The sequence below is a fragment of the Indicator indicator genome, chromosome 9 (assembly GCF_027791375.1).
Source record: "Indicator indicator isolate 239-I01 chromosome 9, UM_Iind_1.1, whole genome shotgun sequence".
In the NCBI taxonomy this organism is placed as follows: Eukaryota; Metazoa; Chordata; class Aves; order Piciformes; family Indicatoridae; genus Indicator; species Indicator indicator.
This window is the reverse complement of record NC_072018.1, coordinates 28,539,362-28,564,300: the sequence shown is the minus strand read 5'-3', so window position 1 is coordinate 28,564,300 and position 24,939 is coordinate 28,539,362. Positions and strand designations below refer to the sequence as shown.

General features: G+C 45.4%; 1 protein-coding gene across 1 annotated transcript in view; it reads right to left on the bottom strand.

Moving 5' to 3' along the window:
• Positions 1 to 24,939, bottom strand: part of ASXL2 (ASXL transcriptional regulator 2) — an 87,916-nt gene that overhangs the window by 22,822 nt on the left and 40,155 nt on the right. The window contains 3 exon segments of the mRNA XM_054383460.1: positions 2,290 to 2,405; positions 17,268 to 17,421; positions 21,172 to 21,280. Coding sequence (XP_054239435.1) covers positions 2,290 to 2,405; positions 17,268 to 17,421; positions 21,172 to 21,280 — 379 coding nt within the window.

Below are 24,939 nucleotides of genomic sequence, written 5' to 3'. Positions count from 1 at the left end.
GGGCTAAATAAACCCAGCTCTCTCATCCTGTCCTCAGCAGAGTGGTTCCAGCCCTCAGATCATACTTTTGGCCTCCTCTGGACTCACTCCAACAGGTCCACGTCTCTCCTGTGCTGAGGATCCTGATGCTCTACTCTGGGCCACAAGAGCTGAGTTTAGGTGGATGAGCTGAGTTCAGGGAGATGAGTTGTTGCAATGCAAGACAAGTGGTGGAGTCACCATCCCTGGAGGGACTGAAAGGATGTGGAGATGTGGTTCTAAGGGACTTGGTTTAGTGGTGATCTGGCAGCACTGGGTTAACGGTTGGACTTGATGATCCTGAAGGTCTCTTCCAACCAACACAATTCTACAGTTACCATCAGGAACAGCTTTTTGCTCCGCAGGCAACTGCAGAAATGTTAAGTACAAACAGATCTGCAAGGTATCTGTGTGGTTCCCTATTTCTCTTATAGGGTTTCTGGTATTTTTTTTTCCCCAAACCAATGAGATTAATACTGAAAGTGAAAACACTGATTTCATTTTGGAATTCACTGGCTCTGACATATTCCATTACATTCAGCAACAGTGCTGGAACAAGCCTGATTGGGAAGTAGACATCTCAGAATAAGAAAGCTGCAGAATGGAGGGAAAAAGCAGAGTCAGAGGGGAATTAATATAATGGTGGGGGAAAGCTGGTAGGAGCAGGAGCATGGGGAATTGAGAGATGAAAATGAATAAATTATTAGGCATGTAAGGACAGAGGCTGGGAGGAGGAGAAAACTAGATGGTGTACAGGTTTGGAAAGAGTACTGGTTTGGAAATGAAGTGTGACTTTGCCCAGAAGTCCCTTCCAACATGTGATTCTGTGAAACAAGGACCTACAGAACAGAGAGAATGGAGAGGAACTACTGAGCATGAGAGGGGTAAGACTTGGGGTTCATAACAAACCCTGAGTCTGCCTGATCACTCTCTTCAGAGAGAAAAGTCTTTGCAGACATTGGAAAGAAATTCTTTCCAGTCAGGCTTAAAGTGAGGAGGAAGGGAAAGCAAAGAGTACAATTAATATCTTGCTGAACAAGTAAGAAGCCATTTTCGGAGGATTCAAATGAAAGTGGAAGCTTGAATCTGAATTTCAGAAGAAAATCTCCCTAAAGTGACAACATAATCTTGCAGCTTTATTGCAGCTATCAGGAGCAAGGAGCATCACAGTAACACTGATGCTTCTGTCAAGGAATAGACAAGTGAGAAGAGAGAGAAGATTCCCTAAAACTGGCATCTTGTTTTGACATCAACCCTCTCCTGCTGGAAACAGTGCTCTAGTTCATCCTGTTGCCTTATCTTCCCCTTTAAGTTCTCCTCAATAATCTGCCCTAATTAGATCCTTCTCTCTCACTGCAGATCCTTTTCCCAATGCCACAGACATCTCTGTTAGCTGAATACCATCCTTGGTGTTGCCTCTCAGCTGCACAACACCACAAACAGTCCAGGCTGGAAAAGGTAAATCCTGTCTGAAACAGATCATGATTTTATCTGTGACAAGCCTCTGTAATCCCTGGACTAGCACCTCTTCTGCAACTTGATTCTTAACTCCTTACAGGTTTTTACTTCACTAAGGAGTAAATCTAAGCCTTATAAAGCATTTCCTGTCAAAGGATCATGGAAAACTGAACAATGCAGTTGGGGAAACACCTGCAAATAGGACACTCAGGACTAATTCATCTTGCACTTTTCTTCAAGGGAAATAAATAATTTGAGGTACAAACACACATTTCATCCTGCCCACATAAAATTAACTCTATCTACACAAGAGTCATTCTCCAAGCATGGCAAACAATCAGTCCTCCTCTTTCTCCCCTAACACCCAGCAGCGGGGCAACACAAAGTCATTGTGCTCTCCTTCCCCTTCTTCTCTCTACATATACAAAACCAGAATGCCTTGGAAGGGAAAATATGCTGCTAACTCAAGGAAAAAGTCAATTATTTTACCCCAAAAGACTTTCCATTTACTTAAGACTGTAGAAAGCTAAGGATGCTCAAAGCGTTGGGTGAAAAGAAGTAACATCTTACATTTGTTCTTTAAAATAATAATGAAAGTTTCCAGAGGAAAAGCAAAGAACTAAATAGCACAACATTTGGAATCACCTTTAAGAGAGAGGGATATTTTAGTAAAACAGAGCTATTTACTATGAGACAGCCAGGCAGCCCTGAGTTACCTCCCTGCAGAATGCAGTTTTACTGAGAAAGGTATCTACCACAGAAAGAAAATCACCACAGCAATCACTGAGTCAGGTTCTGTCCTAGGCTCCTTACCTGTTTGAGTGCCTTCTTGCTGTGCTTCTGCGATGAGGAGATGACTTTGCCTGCCTGGATGGAAGGTGACGGGCAGCCTGACTGAGGAGAGGATGTCTGTGACAGTCTAGATGACACTACAAGAAAAGAAAAAAACATATATGTGTACACACATAATCCGACCTTTATATTGCCTGCAGCATGTTAGCCAGTCCTCATCATTTCAGATTGTCTCATGAGGTTCATCAAAATTGCACCTCTAGCAAATGTTACTCTGCACAAAGAATTGTTTCTATTTCCTCCCCCCCACCAAGGCAGCTGTTTTCCTCTGAAAGCCAACAGCAATACCTGTGACCAACTTCAGATTTATTATCTCTTGTCCATCTCTTTTTTATTGCTGTTGTAAATAGTTGCTGTCAAACAACACTACAGCTGGAGGAAAAGCTTCAGGCTTGTGCAAGTTTGGCCATTTCAAATCTAAATGGAAATGATAACATATGCAGTGGTTGTCTTCATCTGGAATGTCCTGTGGTCAGACACCTAAATAACAGCACTTTCTGATCAGAACAGATCTGAATCCCACGCAAGAACAGGAAGATAAGTGACATGCAAAGGAAGTGGAACATCACTTGCTCCTTTCTAAAAAGAAACCAGGGAATATACAGGATATCCCTCTAAATGAAGACATATTCTCAGCGGATGAGAATTAAGCTGCTTAAAGAAATCTAGTCCCAGCCATGTGAAGTCCTTAAGGCTTCAAGTTTCCTCACAACCAGCAGACTGGGGATGGGAATTAAATAACACTTAGTAGCTTGAACAGACATGTCTAGCACAGCATACTCAACAACTCTGCTCTGGCAGCAGTGGGGTGATGGATACATGGCCAGGGAGGGGAATCATTCACTCCCAGACTCTCATCCTCATGGGTTTGCCTCCATTGTCTTGGCAGAGATACACTGTACTGGCCAATAACCAAGGTTAACCTGCTGGTCGTTTCCATTCATCTGTTAGCCCTAATGGATCCCTGTCCTGGGATGAAACAGCTCATTTACATTACTTTGTGAGACAACATCTGGAGTACTGGGTCCAGTTCTGGGCTCCCTGCTTCAAAAGAGACAAGGAATTACTGAAGAGAGTCCAGCAGAGGCTATGAAGGTGATGATGGGACTGGAGCATCTCTGAGATGCTGAGAGGCCTGGAGAAGAGCAGTCTAAGAAGGTATCTTCTGAATGCTTAGAAACATCTAAATGTCAGGAGTCAAGACAATGGGGCCAGATTCGTTTCAGTGGTGCCCAGCAATTGGACAAGACGCAACAGGCACAAACTGGAACCCAGAAGGTTCCATCTCAGCAGGAAGAGAAACTTCTTTCTGGTGAGGATGCCAGAACACTGTATCAGGTTGCCTAAGAGAGGTTGTGGAGTCTCCTTCCCTGGAGAAATTCCAAACCTGCCTGGACATTGCAGTCCTGGGCAGCCTGCTCTGGCTGACCTGAGCATTAGATATACACATCTGTCAGGGATAAAAAGCCCTTTACTGGACAACAGCTTCATGAGCATCACTTAACAAGCCACTGTGGCTGCACACAATACAAAAATTGATGTCTGCTTATGAACCTGGATAATTCATTCCACTCATTAGGAGTCTGAAGTCCATAATCTTGCTGCCAGCATACATGTGATTGGTTACTTGGCACAGAAGCAGTTTCCATACAGTCTCTAGGCATGAGATATTTGCCCTGTGCCTTTAACAGCACCAAAATGCAGTGTGAGCTAGACTCAAGATACATCCCATTGGCAGACACTGCTGTCAGCCCTGCACCTGTTCTTGTCACCCTCACAGCAGAGCTTGGAGCAAAGCAATGCAAGCACACAGAGCAGGTACTCACCTCTGTGTCCTGGCTGGAGCTCAGATGCAAGAGCTCTACTGAGGTTTTGCCACTGATTTTGTTTGGGCTTGGGAGATTATAAAATGAAAAGAAATTGGGATAGCAGATCTGGAGTTCCTGCTCAAGGGGTTGCATGCATTTCCGAGGAATTTTTTTGTCTTCAGATCTACATGTTCAGAAAGAAAAGGCTGCACTTCACTCCTTTGGAAAGAAAGTACAGGCAAGCTGAACTAAAAATACAATACTCCCCCTTCAACTATGTGCTGTCAAAAGCTTAAAATAACCCAGTTTCAACCAGATAATGGGATCCAGATGTAGTACATTAAACACTTCTATTGAAAGCTATTAAAATGCATTTTGAGAAGCAGAGAAATGTCTCTGGTTAATCCAATGCCCTTCTTTTCTACAAGTTTACCAGAAAGAGAATGGCAACTCGACCCTGAATTCACATCAAAACAGTATCATGCTTGCAAAGTGAGACAATCGTTTTAAGAGTTCTTCCCCATATAACTGTTTCTTGCTAAAGCAAAGGAAGAAATAACAGCCAAAAAATACTGTCACATTGTGACCTCCCAGAACTTCCTCTCCTGCACCAACCCCAGGTGAAGCTGAAGTTTGTCCTGATCTGCTGAGAATTACACATTCCTGCTAGCAGAGTACAGTTTTATAGGCAGAAAAAAAGATCAATTGTTTGCTTCATATGGAGACACTGACATGTCTCTTGCACTGACAGCTCTGAAAAAACAAACTGAAGTACTCAGCAAGTCTGTGTCTGATCACTCCATGCTTCACTGATTTCACCTAAACTCTATCCTCTTTCTCTCTCAACTTAGAGCTTTCTTAGAGGAAATTTATTTATCTGTTCTTTTGTGGTCACATTGGGCAATTCCTCCACTCTAGGAAAGGACATCAATTAAGTACTGACAAGAAAGAAGGGGGAAGAGAAAAGGAAAGACCCAGCTCTACAGCTTTCTGCTCTGGTGAAGTCAAAGTTGGCACCAAGCAGCTCTCACTAAGTAGCTTAATGCCAGGAAGAGATTACTTAAACAAATGTTCAACAAGCTGAGCTGCCAACAGTAGCCAAAGATTCTACATCAAAAACTCAAGACATTGCCACTAAAACCTGCTCTGCATGTTTGTGATGGCTTTTCACCAGGAGGCCAGGTCAGTGTGGAGCTCTTTGTGATGCATGACCAAGCACAGCCTTTGAGATTTGCTTCTGTCAAGAGAAACATCCATCAGCATTACAAACCTTTCAGACAACATCTCTGTCATAAAGCCTTATCAGCTATGGAGGATCTCCCAGTTAACCAACCCCAGGCTTACCAAAACGACACGAAAGCAGTTCTGGTTTCAGCCCAGGCATGGGGAGGGGCCCATGACACAGAGTGCAGCACATCTAGGAACACCAGCCATGAACTAGAAGACCCAGCTGCAGATAGCATGTGTGCAAATGGGATGAGAAGTCCCCAACCCAGCAGGCTCAGAATCTAATTATAAACCAAATGGAACTAAAACAAACAGTAAAAGATAAATGCTCAGTGATTTGTAGTCCTCTCACTTGCTAAGCCTAAGAAAGTTCAAGTTTCCTAGAGGACATATGGCAATGACAAAGACAGATGAAAGCACAACTCCTTGGGTGCTCAAGAAGCCAAATCATAATCATCAAAATGTTTTGACTTTAGAGATGTTGTACTGATCCAAACAACACTGGTGGTGGTGTTTTTTTTTTCATTTGTTGTACTGGAAGGAAGAAAATAAACAAAGTATTTTACATAAAAACATTAAAGAATTACAGCTTTAAGAGCTAACTACCTCAGCTGGCATCAGATGAGCCAACTTCAACGGTGTCTGGTGTGGCTTTCTTTTGTTCAAATCCAAACACCTCAGCGCAAGAGCCCTCAGGAACAAGCCAAGGCTGTGAGGGTGAGTGATCTGAGTTACCCACTACACACACAACAGCAGCCCAGGCAGCTGATAGAAGCACTCACTCATTTGCCCTGTTGACAAACACCCAATGCTCACTTGAAGTCATTTGATAACTGTCCTTGACAGCTGATGCTGGTCTTGGTACCTTACAGCCACCCAGCTGAGGGCCAAAGGCAGCCAGGTGACTCCTGTCATGAGGCTGGTGCAAAGGGGGATTACAGAAAGAGATCTGTGCTCCGTGAGTGCAGTGGACACCAATGGCAGCCTTGAGTGTGAGAGAACCACAAGGAAAAGATCTTGTTACGTGGATGGTTTTAAATGATGACATGAAAAGTGTGGAGAACATCTTCATTAAAGTGAGGGACGACAGAGAAATCCTCCTCTAAGCATCCCTGCATAAGAATTACATCGAAGGCAGCCAAAATTTTATGCTCTCACACCACAGAAGGTTCTAGCACTAACATTCAACAACTAAAGAAACCAGTTTTGACATAAGCAGCACCCAACTGACAGCATTCACTTCACTGGTACCCTTTTGTTGCTCAGACTGAACAAGGCACCTGCTCCAAGAAGTCTCTAAGAGAACCCTTGTTGTTCTCTTTCTCTGGATCTCAGCTGACATGCAACAGCCAGAGAATAGGTGACATTTCAATAGGTTGTTCCTTTAGTGCTGAGTCCTTAAGGAGGAAAATTTGCAATCTACAAAACAGGCCTCGAGTTGAATTTTGTCCTGAAGCTTGTTCCTTGGAAGAAGAGACCAACCTCACCTTGCTCTAACCTCCTTTCAGACAGTTATAGACAGCAAGAAGGTCTCCCCTGAGCCTCCTTTTCTCAAAACAACCCCAGTTCCCTCAGCCACTCCTCACAAGACTTTTCTCTAGACCCTTCACCAGCTTCATTACTCATCTCTAGACATGCTCCAGCACCTCAATGCCCTTCTTGGAGTGAGGGGCCCAAAACTGAACACATGAGGTTGTGAAGAACCCCCCTGTGAGTTCTAGTGGAGATTCTTCTTACAGTTCAATAAAATATCTTTTTTGAATATCACTTGTGACTGCCTACCACAGCATACTGAAGACACACACGTCCCTGAACCAGAGCAAGGTATGTGGAGCACAGCAAGTTTGTTAAGGTACATGAACAACTGAACTCATCTAATGGTTACTATCATCAAAAGAAGGTCCTATACCTCCCACCCCAGATGACTAGCCCCATCCCTTCCCACAGACTATCTCGACATGCATCAGGTCCCTCCATGGGCTGATCCAAGTTGCTCATCAGGCACAAGGTTGTCAGTCTGTATTGCCAGGTTTGTTTTCACAGGGCTACTGAGGCGTGGTGGCTCACAGCAGGGTCGCTACAGCTGCCCACATCTACCTAGGGTCAGTAAAGAGAGCGCACGGATCACAGTCCTGGGCAAAGAGAGTCTTCTGAGCAGCTCAGCTCATCCTCAGCATCTTTTCACAGCAGGCAGAGGCCAATGTAAGCAGGACCATATGCTTCAGATGCTTTGTTCTGGGGTAACATTTCTAGGTTGCTGATTCAAGCACAGAGCAGATTAGATGTGGCCAAACACAAACCCTAGAGGAAGCTAACACAGGCATTTGAAGGGGGGAAGATGTGGTCATGTTTCTTTGAACTCTGCTTCCCTGCACCACGTCTCACCTCAGTGTGACTGCACCAGGGCAGTACAGCTGCTCACTTCCCCAGGTCTAAGAGCTGATGATAACCAACTCATCAGCTCTCAGCTCTCTTTGATCATTGTTTCTGCAGCTTGTCTCTGCCAATATGCATTTTAATAAAGCCAAAAACAAAGCCCCCCCACCATTGTAAAACTTCCATGTCCTGATTGCCCAGGATCCCAAACTAGAACCTGTGAAGCCCTGCACATCACTCTCCCAGCTGCCACCTCACCTGTGCCTCTGAGGAGGTGTCTCATCCACTTAACCAGGGTTTGTTGCTGAGATACACAGGCCTCAAAATAAGCCTCCAAGGACAGCACAAGGGCCTGTGAGAGGATTATTTGTTGTTTCACAAGCACATGAGGGTGATAAGCAGTTATGAATGGACTGCAGCAGCAGTGATGCCAACACACTTACTCCTGAGACAGGACTAGAGTAACTGATCCATATTTTGGAGAAGAACCATGAGTTACCCAATACTTGAGGCTTCCTGATTTTCACCCTCTGAAGCAGCATTTTTCTTCATTGGTGAAACCACACAGCTGACTTTGAATCAGATGATTTAGACAATTTAGGAATTCTCCAAATAATTTTTAGGCAGAAAAGCTGATGGAGACAATAATCATGTTTAACACCAACTCTAGGGTACTTCACTGAAATAGAATCACAGGATCATAAAATCATTAAGGCTGGAAAAGACCTCCAAGATCATCAACTCCAACAGTTAACCCAGCACTGCTAAGTCTCCACTAAACCACATGCCTCAGCATTTGTCACTTGTTCCTTAGACAAGATCAACCTCTCTTCACTCCAATCTCCTTTCACGGAGTTGCTGAGAGTGAGGTCTCCCCTGAGCCTCCTTTTGTGCAGGCTCAACAACCTCACTTCCCTCATAAGACTTGTGCTGTAGACCCATCACAATAAGTGTGTGACTCACAATCCTAAATGAGAGATCAAATTATAGCCAGTATAGATGAACTTAAGCTGTTTCCCTGTGCTCCCATCTCTGCTTTTATTTTGTCATTTAAGTGGCATGTCTGCAAGCTCCCTGGGCAGGGACACTGCATCCAGCACCCAGCAGAGCAGCCCCGTCTCCAGGAGCCATGCTGAAACAGGGCTGGAGTGTGTCCAGATGGTTGCTATTGCAGAGCAGGACACATAGCTGGGATTTAATTCATATAATAATCAACTCATTTGGTTTGAAGAGGCCTTCAAGATCATGGAGCCCAATCATTAACCCAGCACTGCCAGGTCATCGCAGCGTAAAAAGGACATGAAACTGTGGGAGCAGATCCAGACAAGGGCCACAAAGATGATTAGAGGGCTGAAGCATCTCCCCTATGGGGACAGGCCAAGAGATTTGGTGTTTTTAAAGTCTGGAGAAAAGAAAACTCTGGGGAGACCTTCTAGCAGCCTTCCAGTACCTGAAGGGGGCCTACAAGAAAGCTGGGGAGGGACTTTTTACAAGGACTTGTAGTGACAGGGTGAGAGGGAATGGATTGAAGCTTGAGGATGGCAGATTTAGACTGGATATTAAAAATTATTTACAGTAAGGGTGGTGAGACACTGGCACAGTAAATACCACCTCTCTGGAGGTGTTGAAGACCAGGTTGGATGAGGCTTTGAGTAATCCAGATTAGTGGAAGGTGTCCCTGCCCACGGAGCAGGGGTTGGAAATAGATGATCTTTAAAGGTCCCTTCCAATCCAAACCATTCTATGATCACTAAACCATGTCCCTCAGCACTACATCTACTACAATGCGTCCAGTTTTTTCTCTGCTGTTGAGAAATCAGTTTCTAGAGCCCACTGTCAGACAGACTAAAACAAAGCTATTGTAGCTCTTCCTCACAGTTGTTTGTGATTAACTCTTCCTGATTCACTCCACATGGGACCAATTACTTAGGAACAGTGAAGTCCTCATGTGGAATGAATTGTCAACAAGCATTTCCAACTCACAACCCAAACTAATTTTCATTAATTTGCAAATGTACATTAAAAAAATAGCTGAGAAACACTAAATGCTGTCAGCTGCAACCCCAGCCTGCCTTGGACCCATCTGCAGCTGAAGCAGACCAGTTCTGCTGTGGATGGACCAGAAAAAAAAAAAGAAACAAAAACAAAAAAAAACAAAAAAAAAAAAAAACCAAAACAAAACCAAAAAAACCCCACACTCCTGCATTTTGACAATGGATTCCACAACTCTGCACTAAAAGGAAAGAAAGAGCCAAGCTGAGATACTCACAGCTCTGGGGAAAAAGAATCAGCACTTAAAAATGTGCCTCTCCAACGCCCCTGCGGCTCTGCTCCCTGTTCCTGTTGTTGTGACCTGTGCCCTCAACCCGCTGCACCATGAGCCTCAAACACTCAGAAATGCAGGCACAGGGTCATGAACACAACAAATTTGTATGCTGCTTTTTGTCAGCAAGAAAGGACGCAGCTGAATTTACAGTCCTGAGCTGAGGCACTGTCACTGCCATACTGGGAAAGTCAGGCTTTTAAGTAGACAAAAAAAAAAATTCCACTTTATTCTCAGCAGCATTTGAAGACATCCTGCTGATGCTGAAAGACACTCCCCCAGATATACAGACAACTAAGTCATCGAAATAAAGTCTGGCAAGTGAAAAAGGTCTTTTAAAGAAGATTGCTGGGCAGCATCAGCTCTTGAAATTGCCTCCCAAAGGCCCTGAGGAGAACATGCTTGCAGAAGTACATGCAAGTCTTCAGTCCTCCCTCTACTGCCACCAGCAGTGCTGGGACAGTTTCACCATACCTAACTGGGGGGAATGTCTGACACCCCACAAGGATGAGCTGCCATTAAGTAACACTTGGACAGAGTTCAGTGGAGGGAAACCTCATGAAGTTCAACAAGGGCAGGGTCCTGCACCTGGGGAGGAATAACCTCGCACACCAGGTCAGGTTAGGGGTTGGCCTGCTAGAAAGCAGCTCTGCAGAGAAGGACATGGAAGTGCTGGAGGACAAGTTCATTGTCAGTCAGCAACATGCCCTCCAGGCTAAGAAGGCCAACAATCCTTTGGGGTGCATTGAGAATAGCGTGGTCAGCAGGTAAAGGGAGGTTCTTCTCCCCCTCTACTCTGCCCAAGTGAAGCCACATTGGAATCCTTGATCCAGTTCTGGGCTCCTGAAAACTACAGGAGAGAGTGCACAAGAGGCTCCAAAGATGCTGAGGGGACTGGAACATCTCTGTGACAAAAAAAGGCTGAGAGATCTGGAGCTGTTTAGCCTGCAGAAGAACAGACTGAGAGGGGATTTTCTCAATGTTGATCAATATCTAAAAAACAAAGGGCAAGAGGATGGGGTCATACTCTTCACAGTGGTACCCAATGACAGGACAAGGGGCACTGGGCATTAGCTGAAACCCAGAAAACTCGATCTGAACACAAGGACAAACTACTTTGCTTGGAGAGTGTCAGAGCACTGGACCAGGCTGCCCAGAGAAGTTGCAGACTCTTCTTCTCTGGTGAGATTCCAAACCCACCTGGACATTGCAATCCCAGGCAACCCGCAGGGTTGGACTATATGATCTGCAACAGTCCCTTCCAACCCACAGCACACTGTGATTCTGCGGCAATCCCTTGATGTCTTTGCTGTCAGATACAGTTTTGCTCTACATAGGTAATACTTGGCTGATGAACAGTTCCTACAAGGAGCAAACAGGACATGCTGCATGCAGTAGTTGGGTCTGGTGGCATTCAGATAGCTGTGACATCTTCCAACTCTGCTTCTTTTTTTTTTGCTATTGCAGAAACCATTTTTAAAAAAATTCCAGAGAGCCATGCTAAGGAGCTGTGTCTCTGCATAACTCAGAAATGTTGGAGGGAAACCAAGTTAAACTCTATGCCACTGACTAGGGGACTAGGTCACACTGTCAAGATGAACCATGTCAGAGCCTCGTCCAATCTGCCTGGAATGGTTCCAGGAATAGGGTTTCTACCACCTCTCTGAGCAGCCTGAGTCAGTTTGTCACCACCCCCAACGAGAAACATTTCTTCCTTCCACTTAGAATCTCCCCTCTTAGTTTAAAACCATCACCCCTTGTCCTGTCACAACAGGCCCTGCTAAAATGATCGGCCCCAGCCCGCAAGATCCGCCTACAGCCTTGTCTTCTCCAGGTTCAACAACCCCAACTCTCAAAGCCTGTCCTCACAGCAGAGGGGTTCCTGTTGTGGTCATTGTGGTTTCTTCTGACCCTCCTCCAACAGGCTCATGTGTCTCTTGTGCTGAGGACCCCAGAGCTGGACATAGCACTGCAGGTGGAGTCTGACTAGAGTGAATCAGAGGGGTAGAATCCCCTCCACTGACCTGCTGGCCACACTGCTTTGGGTGCAGCCCAGGAGACAGTTGGCTTCTGTGCTGTGAGTGCACATTGCCAGCTCCTGTCCAGCCTTTCACTCCCTAGCACCTCCAAGTCCCTTTCTGCAGGGCTGCTCTCCATCCCCTCATCTCTCAGCCTGGATTGATACCAGGAGTGGCCCCAACCCAGCTGTAGTGCCTTGCACTTAGCCTTGTTGAACCTCAGGAGGTTCACATGGTCCCACTTCTCCAGTTATCTAGGTCATTTCCTACATTTAAATCTCCTACCAAACAGAGCTGTGTGAAGGCTGTCCCCACAGCCCAATGACTGTTGCTCATGCAACTTAAGAACTATGGTACCTGCTGTGAAGCCTGGTGGAAATGCATCTTCTTGACTGCTGGAGAGTAAGCCCTGGGAGATTGTACAGCCCATTATGAAAATCTCCAGCTCACTCAAAAAGCTGGACACAATAATGGCCTAGCCTAAGTAGAAGATACACTAAGCTAAATGAAGGAAAAAGGAACATTTTTGGCTTTGTGTCTGCATATTCCTTGGTAAATTGCACAATGTGATATTTGGGAAACAGTTTCCTCATGAGTCACGAGCACAGGCATGAATGGGCTGTAATTAGGAAAGCTGATATTTCTACCAAATACTTAGCAGGAAGAAACAAAATGACATAACCCAAATAGAATTCTTTTTTGAAGTTGTTTGGGTGTTTTTTTTTTTGACAGTTGTTAAGGCCATGAGGCAGTAAAGGGCTTCCTGAAGTTAGTGCCATGATCAGAGTACTGCTTAAGGAAGCCAAGAGCCACCTTCACAAAGCTCTTCCAGTAAAAGCAGATTATGCCCTCCACCTGGGAAGTGATGTTTGTGTGTCCGGAGTATCAAGAGGTTTTAATTCCACACTAAAAGATAGCACAAAATCTCAGTGTTTTATTTCTTATTCCCATTTTCCTAAGTGTGGGCCATTGGCAATGAAGACAATGTATTACTTTAATCACTTCAGGTATTTTTCCTTCACTGTATTGAAAAGATCCCCTCTCAGTCTGCTCTTCTGCAAGCTAAGAGAGACCAGGTCTCTCCTCCTCTCATCATTACAGAGATGCTCCAGTCCCATTGTCATCATGTTTGTAGTCTCTGCTGGGCTCTCTCCTGTAGTTTCTTGTCTCTTTTGAACTGCAGAGCTCAGGACGTGATCGAGGACTCCAGAGGACAGCCTCCCTCTGCCTGCTGGTCATGATTCCCAATGCACCCCAAAGGGCCATTGGCCTTCTTGGCCTGGAGGGGCTGTTGCTGACTGATAGTGAACTTGTCCTCCAGTACTTCCAGGTCCCTCTCCACAGAGATGCTTTCCAGCAAGTCAACCCCTAACCTGCAAGGTTATTCCTCCCCAGGTGCAGGATCCTACACTTGCCCTTGTTGAACTTCATGAGGTTCCCCTCTGCCTAACTCGCCAGCCTGTCCAGGTCTCACTGAATGACAGCACAGTCTGACAGTACTTCAGTCACTCTTCCCATTTGATATCCTCAAAAAACTTGCTGAGGCTCCACTCTGTCCCTTCATCCAAGACGCTGATGATGCTGAACAAGACTAGAACCAATTCTGACCCCCAGGAAACACCATGAGCTACAAGCCTCCAACTAGATTCTGCACTGCTGATCACCCCCACCCTTCCCAAAAGCAACAACCCCATCTTACCTTCATGGGGAAAGGCACAGAACTGCTCCACAAACATTGCTACTGCTGCTGCTGCTTAAGCTCTGCACTCAAGGCTGCTCCTGGCCTCCTCCCATCTTCTGCTCGCACACAGATGTCCAGGCAGCAACACATGGGTCTTGCTCTTAAACCTTTCCCCCTGTGCTCCTGATTTGCCTCCTTTAATGCCCGTGTGGGTCTCCATGAACGCACAAAGGTTTCTCTCCTCTCTGAAATCGAAGCCTCAGTTTTGCTGCTGTCAGAGCACTTTATTTTCGCACATATAAGGAAGTGGGTGTTGATGTTATCTGCACACACTTCCTGTTTTATATGTATATGAGCAAAAAATTATGTCACGTTAAGCTGAACCGCGAGCTCCAAGAGTTCCAAGTCAAAGCCTCTAAGCAAAACCATACAAGCACAGCTCATCTGCTCACTGTCTGCCCTGCTTTGCACTCACTTCACTGATTTTTATCACAACTCCCAAATCCCTGCAAGGCAGCAGCACCTTGTACCAGTGCTGCTTCCTACCTGATTCTTAGGATGGGTGGAATTACACAGGGCTTGGTGGATGGTGACAGCCCTATCACCAAACATTGCACAGGAGAAGACATGGTCAGCCAGCAAGTACGAAATTCAGCTGAAATCTCGGCCATCCTTGAGTTCCAGGGGCTAGGTTTGTGTTTAGGGTTTTGGTTGTTTGTCCTTTTAGTTTTGTTTATGGGTTTTTTTGTTGGTGTTTTGGTTTTGTGGGGGTTTTGTTTTGTTCTTGGTTGGTTTGGTTTTTTTTAAATTCAGGAACCTTTTATGTTTCTTGTGCACACAGACAGCCCAGGAAGCAGCTGTGTAGGAATGCTGCATTCCAGAGCCGATGTTGCACAGCTCAAGATTTCTAATTGGAATTGAATGGCCTTATAGTTATTTTAAAGAGTAAAAGAAAATAACAATAGGAAGAAAAAAAAACCACAACCAAACAAAACAAAACCGTGATTTTGAAAAGGAAACTCTCTTTTTCTTGAAGAAGAAAACAAATGTAAAATGTATGGAAGCACCAAAGAGAAGAGCTGCCAGCATTAAAGCCACAACTTCTTAGACCCCAAAGCCAGAACCACCACTGCCAGGAGGTCTTGCAATGTGCAGCTCCACTCCCACTTTCAGACACTGCTGACTGCAGAAGATTAAGATGAACCACAGCTGGGAGGGAGCTGAACCTGTTTGTACTTCCTTACTTTCATTTTGCTTTCATGGCAGCTCCTTGAATGTGAAACCCAAGTGAATTTTTATATATAGGAAGATCACAAAGGTTCAGCTGTTGCTGGAGGAAACCAAAAGAATCTTTTCAGATGCATCAAGCAAATAAACACTTAAAAAGAAAGAAAAGTTCTTTCTCCTGGCACAACTCAGTGTGTCTCAGACTGTCAGCTTCAAGTACAGCTGATCTGCACTTCATGAAACAAACTGATAGAAGTGTGGGTTTCACCTACTGATAATCTCTGTCTCTCAGACATCACTGAGTGACAGTCTGTGACCCAAGAAAGAAGCCTTACAAATCTCAGAACTTAAAGGTGTTTCATGCAAAGAATTTTTTTTTTCATAATTTACCATCATGATCTTATTCAGTTTTGGATCATTAGTTTTCAGGCAAAGCTACATTAAAGCCAAGAAGCACCTCTACTAGAGCATCTCTCTGACAAGGAAAAGCTTGCAAGACCTAAGGCTGTTTAGTGTGGACAAGACTGAAAAGGGACCCTTTAGTCCCCTCAGCATCTTCATATAGCTGCCACTGGACTCTCTCCAGTAGTTCCCAGTCTCTCTTGAACTGGGGAGCCCAGAACTGGGCTCTATCACTCTGGGCTCTTGTCCTCTATCAGTGTTTAAAATAAAGCTCTTCCTTTTAATATGGAAAGGCAATGAAAGTGGACTACCAAGAAAAGAGGCTTCACCTCTGCTCTAACAATCAGCATTCAAAAAAATCCTGTGTTCTTCCCCTCATTACTCCTCAGTAACAGAAATGCTCAGTACATCACTCAAGCTACATCAAGGAGGAGCAAGTCATTACACACCCCTCATCCTGAGGGTGCAGAACATCATGGTGTGTCTGGAGAAGTCAGCATGGAAGAGGTTATATAGAGAGTCACACCAAGAAGAGCACACAGTTATCACTCCAGCCTTGCAGAAGCTTCATCCTTGTGGTTTAGAGGAAAGTACCAGACCCATAAGTTAGTTAAGAACAACATTTATTTTTTACTAGGGAATTTCATCATTGCAAAGCAATTTTTGGTTGATTTTCGCTCTGAAGCATGAAATTCATGTTGTCATCTTTGGATATAGGCCTCTGAGACCTAAATACATCTGGAAATATTGCTTTATCTTCCCAGTGTGATGCATAGAAGTAGATTTTTTTAACCACCTGTTTCTTGATCCTACTGTGAACCAAGACAGAGGAAGGTGGAAGCCAGGATGGACTGCAGCAGACAGCTCCAGACAAAGGAATTAGTGATAGGATGAGAGGAAATGGGTTTAATTGTGCCAGGGGAAGTTTAGATTGGACATTCTTTACTGAGAGAGTGGTGAGGCATTGCAACAGGCTACCCAGGGAGGTGGTAGAGTTGCCATCCCTGGAGATGTTCAAGAAGCCTACAGATGTGGCACTTCAGGATATAGTTTAGTAGTCATGGTAGTTGGGTTACGATTGGACTTAAAAGCCTTTTCCAGCCTCTGTGATTCTATGATGGCAGTGTCGTGCCTGCTGCAAATAGCCTCCTAGCTCTGAGCACAGCCACTTGGTTCAGTTGTTAAAGGTGCATTCTGACACTCACCATACAAGAGCCACCCAACAACATGCTCTGACGTGCCCTGTACCTGCTGCTCATGACCCACTCCCCAGGGTAAAGGCACATTCCACTTTGGGAGGACTCCCTCCAACCTCCCTGGGATGTTTCAGTATGTCACACAGAGCCATAGGCTGAGTTCAGCATGTCCCACAGGTGATTTGTTTCTCTTCCTGCCTCATCCTGACAGCTGAAGCGTGGTCATTCCAGCAGGCGGGGAGATGAGCACTCTTGCTCTCTGCTAAAATCTGCCTCATAGCTGCCTACGAGCAGTAGCAAATGGCAGAAGAAGAGGAGCATTTAGAATCATAGCATCAGTTTGGTTGGAAGAGATCCATCAGGTCAAGTCCACAGGCACCAATGTAACAGCAGATTTTAAGCTTTTTCCTGGGCAGGCCTTGACAACCCCTTCAGAGAAGAAATTGTTCCTCATGTCCAACCTAAGCCTCCCCTGGTGCAAGTTGAGGCTGTTTCCTCTTGTTACCACTTGTTCCTAGGAAGAAGTGACTGACCCCCTTTCAGGCTCAAACATCCTTTCAAGGAGTCACAGAAAGGACTTCCTGAGCCTCCTCTTTATAAGGCAACAGATGTGATGAATAAAAACCTTCAAGTCCTACACAGACCACATTAAAATCATCACTCCTGAAAAGGAGTAATTACCTTTCCTTTTCCATCTGCTTTTCTTCCCATCTTTCTTACTGCATCCATCACTGCTGCTACTGCTGCTGTTCTCAGAGCTCTGAGAGTCAGACTGGGCATCACTGCTCTCCTCAGAGCCATCAGAGAGTTCCTTCAACCCATCTGGAACATCCTTCTGCAAAGGCAAGAAACAGGCACAGTCACCCATTCAACAATAAACTCTCCCAATTGTGGATTTTTTTTTTTCTTCAAAATTGCTTGCCCACTGGCATCAAACACACTGCCTTTGTGAGCCCATACAAGATGCTTAACCCAACCCCAGCCAGCATTTCTTTTATGTCACCCTCATCACCACCCTCAGGTACACACTCTTCCTTAACAACTTCTCCATCACAAACATTCCCATTTCCCAGGAAATCCAGGCAATTTGTGAATTTCATGATAGAAGAACACCACTTTGATGGCTCACTGTTCTGTGGGCCCAGATAATGTTATTTTTCCAACCAGGTCCCTTAGCAGCCCCTGGAGACCTGTCAGGTGTCTCTGTGTGATGGAAAACCTGCACTACCTAAGGCCACAGCAGTGGGTTCACTCGGCTCACCTACAACATTAAGGGGAAAACAGCCAGCAGAGAGAAATGCAGGCAGGTTTCACCCTGTCCACACCTAAACTCAGACTGCCCTCTAGTGATTGTCCTTCTGGATTCCAGTTCTAACCTAGACAGGAAATTGGTGCTAACTGCTCCTAAGACAATCATAGAATCATGGAATCATTTGTTTGGAGGAGAACATCAAGATCAAGTCCAACCATTAACCCAGCACTGCCAGGTCCCTCTAAACCATGCTCCTCAGCACCACATCTGCATGACTTGAAATACCTCCAGGGATGGGAACTCCACCACTGCCCTGGGCAGCCTGTTCCAGGGCTTATCAACCCTTCTGGGGAAGAAATTGTTCCTCATGTCCAACATAAACCTCAGCTGTCACAATTTGAGGCCTTTCCCTCTTGTCCTAGTTCTTGATCTTTAGAGAAAAGAACAAGCCTCACCTGGCTCCAACCTCCTTTCAAGGAATTGTAGAGCACAAGAAAGTCTCCACTGAGCCTCCTTTTCTCCAGGCTGAACAACCTCAGTTTCCTAAACCACTCCCCTCAAGACTTGTGCTCTAGCTTCACCAGCTTCACTGTCCTTCTTTGGACACTCCCCAGCAACTCAATGTCCTTGGTACAAGAGGCCCAAAACTGAACCCAGGATTCAAAGTGCAGCCTCACCAGTGCCTGGTGACTTTCTCGTTTATGAAGTGTGATGTACTGGACATCCAGCATTTCTTCACTGTGATGTAACAACACATTACTTGAGGAACAGTCAGCCCCCCTGCAGTCCTCCTGACTGCAACCTAAGCCATCATGTTATGTTAATCATGGACCCTGCAAAGGACTTGTCCTTCAAAGCACCATCATAATTTCCAGGCTCCTCCTGGCAGCTGTGCTGGGAGTAAACACAACACAGGGGACCTAGGACTGGTGCAGCAGGGCTGAACCTCTCCTCTTTTCTGCAATACAGGGTTTCTTGGTGTTCCATAAAAGTTACCACCTCCAGACTACCCATCCCTGAGGAAGGAAAGAAAGAAGATACAAAACTGTAGTATCTTTACATACACAGGACAGAATATGCCTTTGGATTATCTCAGCAGGTAGTCCAGCTTCCTAATTAATACAATTGTTACATTTAATTGACTTACTCCTACAAGGAGCTAAATAACATTGGAGTTCTGCTGAAGCTTAACACTGAGACAAAAAAAAAAAAAAAATCAGTTTTAATTTGCAGATCTTGTGAAGAAAAACTGAGCTACAGCAATCACCCTGCCAGTCCCTTTTGTTGCACAAACTCTGCTATGAGGATAGGTGGAGGGAGCTGGGGTTGTTCACCCTGGAGAAGAGAAGGCTCTCAGGGGGACCTTAGAGCTGCCTTCCAGTAACTGAAGAGAACTTACAGGAAAGCTGGAGAGTGATTTTTCATCAGGGTGTCCAGCGATAGGATAAGGAGCAATGAAGCTGAAGGACAGGAGGTTTAGACTTGGATCCAAAGCAGTTATTCAGTACAAGCGTGGTGAGACTCTGGAATAGGTTAACCAGAATGGTTCTGGATGCCCCCTCCCCTGCACGTGCTTAAAGCCAGGTTGGATGAGGTCTTGGCAACCAAGTCTAGTTGGGAAGCTTCCCTGCCCATGGTGAGGGGCTTGGAATAGATGATCTCTTGAAGTCCCTTCCAGCCTGAGCCATGGTTGAGATGGTGAGAATGGAATCCAGCCTAAATACATTTCTGACAATGCCAATAAGGATGTGTTTGGCAGGGCAGTTCTTAGTTGATTCCATTGGTAATCTGGGTTGTCCTGCTTTAGCAAGAAGGGTTGGACTAGATGATCCCCCAGAGGTCCCCTCCAGTGCCCACAATGCTGTGATTCTGGAATCTAACTGGCCCTTGTAAAGCACATTCTCTGGTGCTTTGAGTGTTTTCACAGAACTATTGAGGTTGGAAAAGACTCTGGAGATCATGCCCCAACCGCTTGCCTAGAACTCTCAATCCCACCACTACTGCTAAGCCACTACCACTAAACCATATCCCCTAAACCATGTCTCATTTTCAGGTAAGACGTAGCAGACTCTCACTGCACCAGGGGAGGTTTAGATTGGATATTAGAAAGATTTTTTTTTTTTTACTGAAAGAGTGGTGAAGCATTGGTACAGGCTGCCCAGGGAGATGGTGGAATCACCATCCCTGGAGCTGCTCAAAACATGAGCAGATGTGGCACTTTAGGACATGGTCTAGTGGTCATGGAGGCGTTAGGTAGAAGGTTGGACTTGATTACCTTAGAAGTCTTTTCCAATCTTAATGATTCTATGAGTCTATGAAATCTCATCTTCGAAGGTTTTATTTCTATGAAGCCTGAAGTGAGAAAAGAGGTTTAAGTGACAGCACCTACTCTGGAAGGTCTATGTGTGGGCAGGGGAATCTTACATTATTGTACAGTCTTCAGAGTCAAATTCACAGAAGATCAAGAACAGTGCAAGCAGGCTTCCTCCTAGTAACTACACTGGGGTGAAGGGTGAAAGGTTTCAAATAAAGATTTTTAAAGATGCCAAACAAATTAAGGAATCCACACTTTTTCCCTAGAAATGCTTTTTTGACTCCTATTAATAGGCTGAGGACAAAGTAATTTTCCATTTCTAGATACAAGCTGAGATCAGTAGAGATGAAGTTACCATTTCAGAGCTAAAATGTCATTAACATTTTAATTACTTTTTAATTTCAGGAAGAGTAATTAATAACATGAAGGAAAATTTCTTTCCTGTGAGGGTGCTGGAGCCCTGGACCAGGCTGTCCAGAGAGGTTGTGGAGTCTCTTTCTCTGGAGAGATTCCAAACAGGCCTGCACACAATCCTGGGCAACCTGCTGTGGGTGACCTTGCTTTAGCAGGGGGGCAGACTTGATGATCTTCAGAGGCCCCTCCCAACTCCAAACATGCTGGGATTCTATGATCAATGAACAAATGCCTAGCATCTTCGTTTGTACTTAAAACACTGGAACAGGCTGCCCAGAGAAGTTGTGGAGTCTCCTTCTCAGGAGTCATTCAAACCCTGTCTGGACACATTCCTGTGTGACCTACTCCAGGTGATCCTGCTCTGGCAGGAGGGTTGGACTGGGTGACCTTTCAAGGTCCCTTCCAACCCCTAAGAGTCTGTGACTCTCTGATACTCTCAGCACCCAGGTGCCCACTAGCACATGAAGCCTTGGTGTTCGTATTTGGATGGAAGGTTTAGGCTACAATTCATACCAATGAAGAACACAGTCCCCTCTTGGGGATTATCCTAATCCAATGGTTTTTGAAATGGGTAAAAATCCCCTGAGCATTCCAACACCACTTACCTTCAGAGTGTACACTCCCATGCGCCCTGGGACCTTATAGAAAATGCCCTCTTCCCCTCGGGAGTTTGTATGTAACATAGCATTCAGGCATGCAAGAGGAGAAGTCCCACTGGAAACAAAAACACAAGGTTAACATTTGCATGGATTAGGTTGGAGCTAATCTGCTGCCAGGAGTCAATCACGGCCCCTCACCTGACCACCACACATGCAGAGGCAGAAAGATTCCAGATCCAACTTCTGTTCCCAAGGGGAATACAAGTTGAAGCTGCCAGTCTACATACCCACATCCCAGGGAAAAAAGCAAACAAAGCAGCCCCCAAGTTCATGCTCTCCAACACCTCTTTAAAGCTCCAGACACTCAGCACTGCTTCTCTGCAACTCACAGCAGATTTGCTGCGAGCTAGTGACTGATTGCAGAGATAATTAAAGTTGATAATTAAAGTTGTGTTGTAGGGCTTATTCTCCAAACACCCCATGTCATACTAGAATGAGGACTGTGGGATAGAGGATGGAAACCAGTTATGGAATTTGCCCTGAGAAGAGAAGAGTGGAGATCTTCAATCCCAGGCAGCAGAACAGAGACAGAAGATCCATATTTTCACTGGTGCTGCTGGGGGTTTCTTTGTTTGTTTTTTAAACCAATCATGCTGTAGAGAGAAGCAAAATCAGGTGGACACAGCAAGGCAGGTGAATTCTGTTTCCACTGCAGGGTCAGGCTGATCACACCCTGCTAAATAGGTGTCCTTGCTTGTGAACTGTTTTCATAGTGAGCAAACCCCTACACAGAAATTTTCATCTTCCAACACCCTGTCACAAAGGCTGGAACCAGAACAATCAAACTGACGAAAGAATTGAATTTCCGATTGCTTGACTGAAATCCCTGAGCAGGAGACCTTTATCTATGGCAAAACAAATCAGATCAAAAGCAGTGATGAAAGGGAATTAAAGGCAAGGATGGGCACAGCCCTCTGATAATCTGGGCAGGGCATGTGCACTTCAAACTCTGCCTAAGAGCAGCACAGCAGCTCAGCTGAGTTAGTGACACCCAGTACAAGGAGAACACAATGTCCTGAATCATGGAACCCCAGGTTGGAAGGGACTTCAAGGATCATCTGGTCCATCCTTTCTTGTCAAAAGCACAGCTCAGGCAAACTGGCCCAGCATCTCATCCAGCTTCATCTTCAGTATTCAATGCTGGGGATTCCACCACTTTCCTGAGGAGATTATTAAGCAACAAGACAAGAGAAAGTGGTCTCAAGTTGTGCCAGGGGAGGTTTAGGTTGGACATGAGGAAGAATTTCCTCCACCAGTGCCCTGGCAGTTTCTATCCCTGGTGGGATTTAAAAGCCATGGTTTAGTGGTGACCTGGCAGTGCTGGGTTTATTGCTGAACTTGATGATCTTAAAGGTCTTTTCCAACCAAAACAAAGCCATGATTCTATGAGATTTCCAATGGCTGACTGTCCCTATTATGAAAAGTTTTCTTCTTGTGCCCAAGAAGAAATCCCCCCAAGAATAACTTGTATCTGTTACCCCTTGCCTTTTCCATGTGACTTCCTGTAAGATGGAGTCTCCATCTTCTTTGTAACCCTCCTTTAAATACTGGAACACAGTGATAAGGTCTCCCTGAGCCTTCTTTTCTCAAGGCCTGAAATAGGCCTAGTCTCCTCAAGCCCTGCAAGTTACCAGCTAGCAGGAGACCCCCCAAGGAACACCAGCCAGATATGGTAGCTCACCAGCATATGAAGCACAGCAGAAGCACCATGACAAGAGAAGAGTCAGTACTTGTATTGCTAGCCCCATTCCCACATGTGCTGACTGCCATGCCAACATACAGAGACACACTGGTCCATGTCGGGGCATCACTGCTGCCAGGACACTGTCCTCAGTCCCCCTTGCCCACAGCACTGCAGATTAGGCACCCTGGAGGCTGCTGGCCCTTCCAGTTGAGGAACAGGCTCATGTTGCTCAACATGCAAAGCCTCAGTCAGTCTCCAATACTGATGACCACCAATGTGAATGCTAACACATGTCAAGTCATTTTGGAGGTCTCAAAACAGGATTCGTCCTTCAGAAAAGGTTCTCTGGAGTTCAGCTAAACTATGACACGAACACTTAGTAACTGCTATGTTCCTCCATGTCCCCTCAGGGGAAGCTGTGTTAGATCTGTTACAGATCACCCCCCTAACTTGATTTCCAAAGCTTCTGAACTGCAGTTTGGTGGACATGGCAGTGCTGAATTAACGTTGGACTCCATGACCTTAAAGGTCTTTTCCAACACAAGCAATTGTATTCTACGAAATGTTCTCCAGCTTTGTGATCACGGTCATGAATCACCCTGAGCTCTAGAAAAGCTCAAGTTGTGATTCTTGGCTTGAAGATGCGGGGTTCAAGCTCCAGATGCATAAACCTTCTCCATTTAGAGAGGTAGGAATTACATAGCTGCTTTTGAGGACAACCTCACTGCAGGCTCCTGGCTCCTCTGGTTGAGGAACAACCTTGGAGAAGTACTCAGACAGATGTGGGAGCTCTATGGTTGTACAAGGACACCCCAGGGCTCATATACAAGCCTGAGACAGGTGTGCAGTCACTTCCCATCAGCAGAGATCTCTGTGAGGTTACAGCCCACAATCAGACCAGATGATCTCCTTCAAACCTAGGTTATTCCATGCAAAGGGTCAGAGAACAACCTCTGTGGTGTCTCTGCTTGTTCTTGAGCTTTCTGAGGTTCTGCCAGTGTCATTAACTAACAAATACCAGTGAAAATGGTGATGAGGGGAGAGTCTTCTAAACTCCAGCCCGAAGCTCATCTGACTGCATCAGCAGATAGCTCAGCCTGATGCTCAAGGAAAAAACAGCAATGTTGGAGGAAAAAAACCTGAGCTTCAAGCATGATGGGGACCACCCACTTATGTTTTAGTTCTTACACAGTAAAACTCCACTTCATGTGGGTACTCTTACACTGACCCAGCAACTCCTCTGGGTAATGTGTGTCTTCTGGAGAGCCAGCCAACTGTGGTACAACAGAGCAACCAGAAACCTAAGCAACTCACTTTGATATCTGCCAAAAATCCATGCCCACCTCCAGACATGGTGTGTCTATGTTGATGTTCCAGCCAGAACTAACCCCACTGAAAAACAGCTCATGGCTCATCACTCCCTGCTGCTCCCACCACTCTTTTGTGGGCCTTCCCCAGAGGTACATCAACCAACCACTGCAGAGTTAATACCACAACTGGAAGCAATTCTCTCACACAAGCTTCACTCACCTGCAGACTTCACAAAACTAATCCTCATATTCAGAAAGCCACAAGGTCTGTCTGGAATCACCACAGAAAGCTTTGGTTTGGAAGGGACCTTTAAAGGCCATCTAGTCCAACCCTTCTGCAGTGAGAAGGTACATAATCAACTAGAGCAGGTCGCTCAAAGCCCCATCCAGCCTCATCTGGAATGTTTCAGGGATGGGGCTTCTACCACCTGCAGGCAACATGGGCCAGTGTCTCACCACCCTCAGTGTAAACAATTTCTTCCTTGTATCTAATCTGAATCACCTTTCTTGTAGTTAGAAGGTCATCTAATCCAACCCCAAAGGTACAATTGGAAACTACATCTCAGTGTGATTTACTACAGCAACCCCAAACTCTGAAAGTACACACTTCCCCTCTTCTCACCTCTGCTCCTGGATGTGATTTCTGCATGCAAGTCCTATGCAAGAACTTCACACAAGGATACCTGATAAATATACCTGTCCTTCTCCCATAAGTGTTCT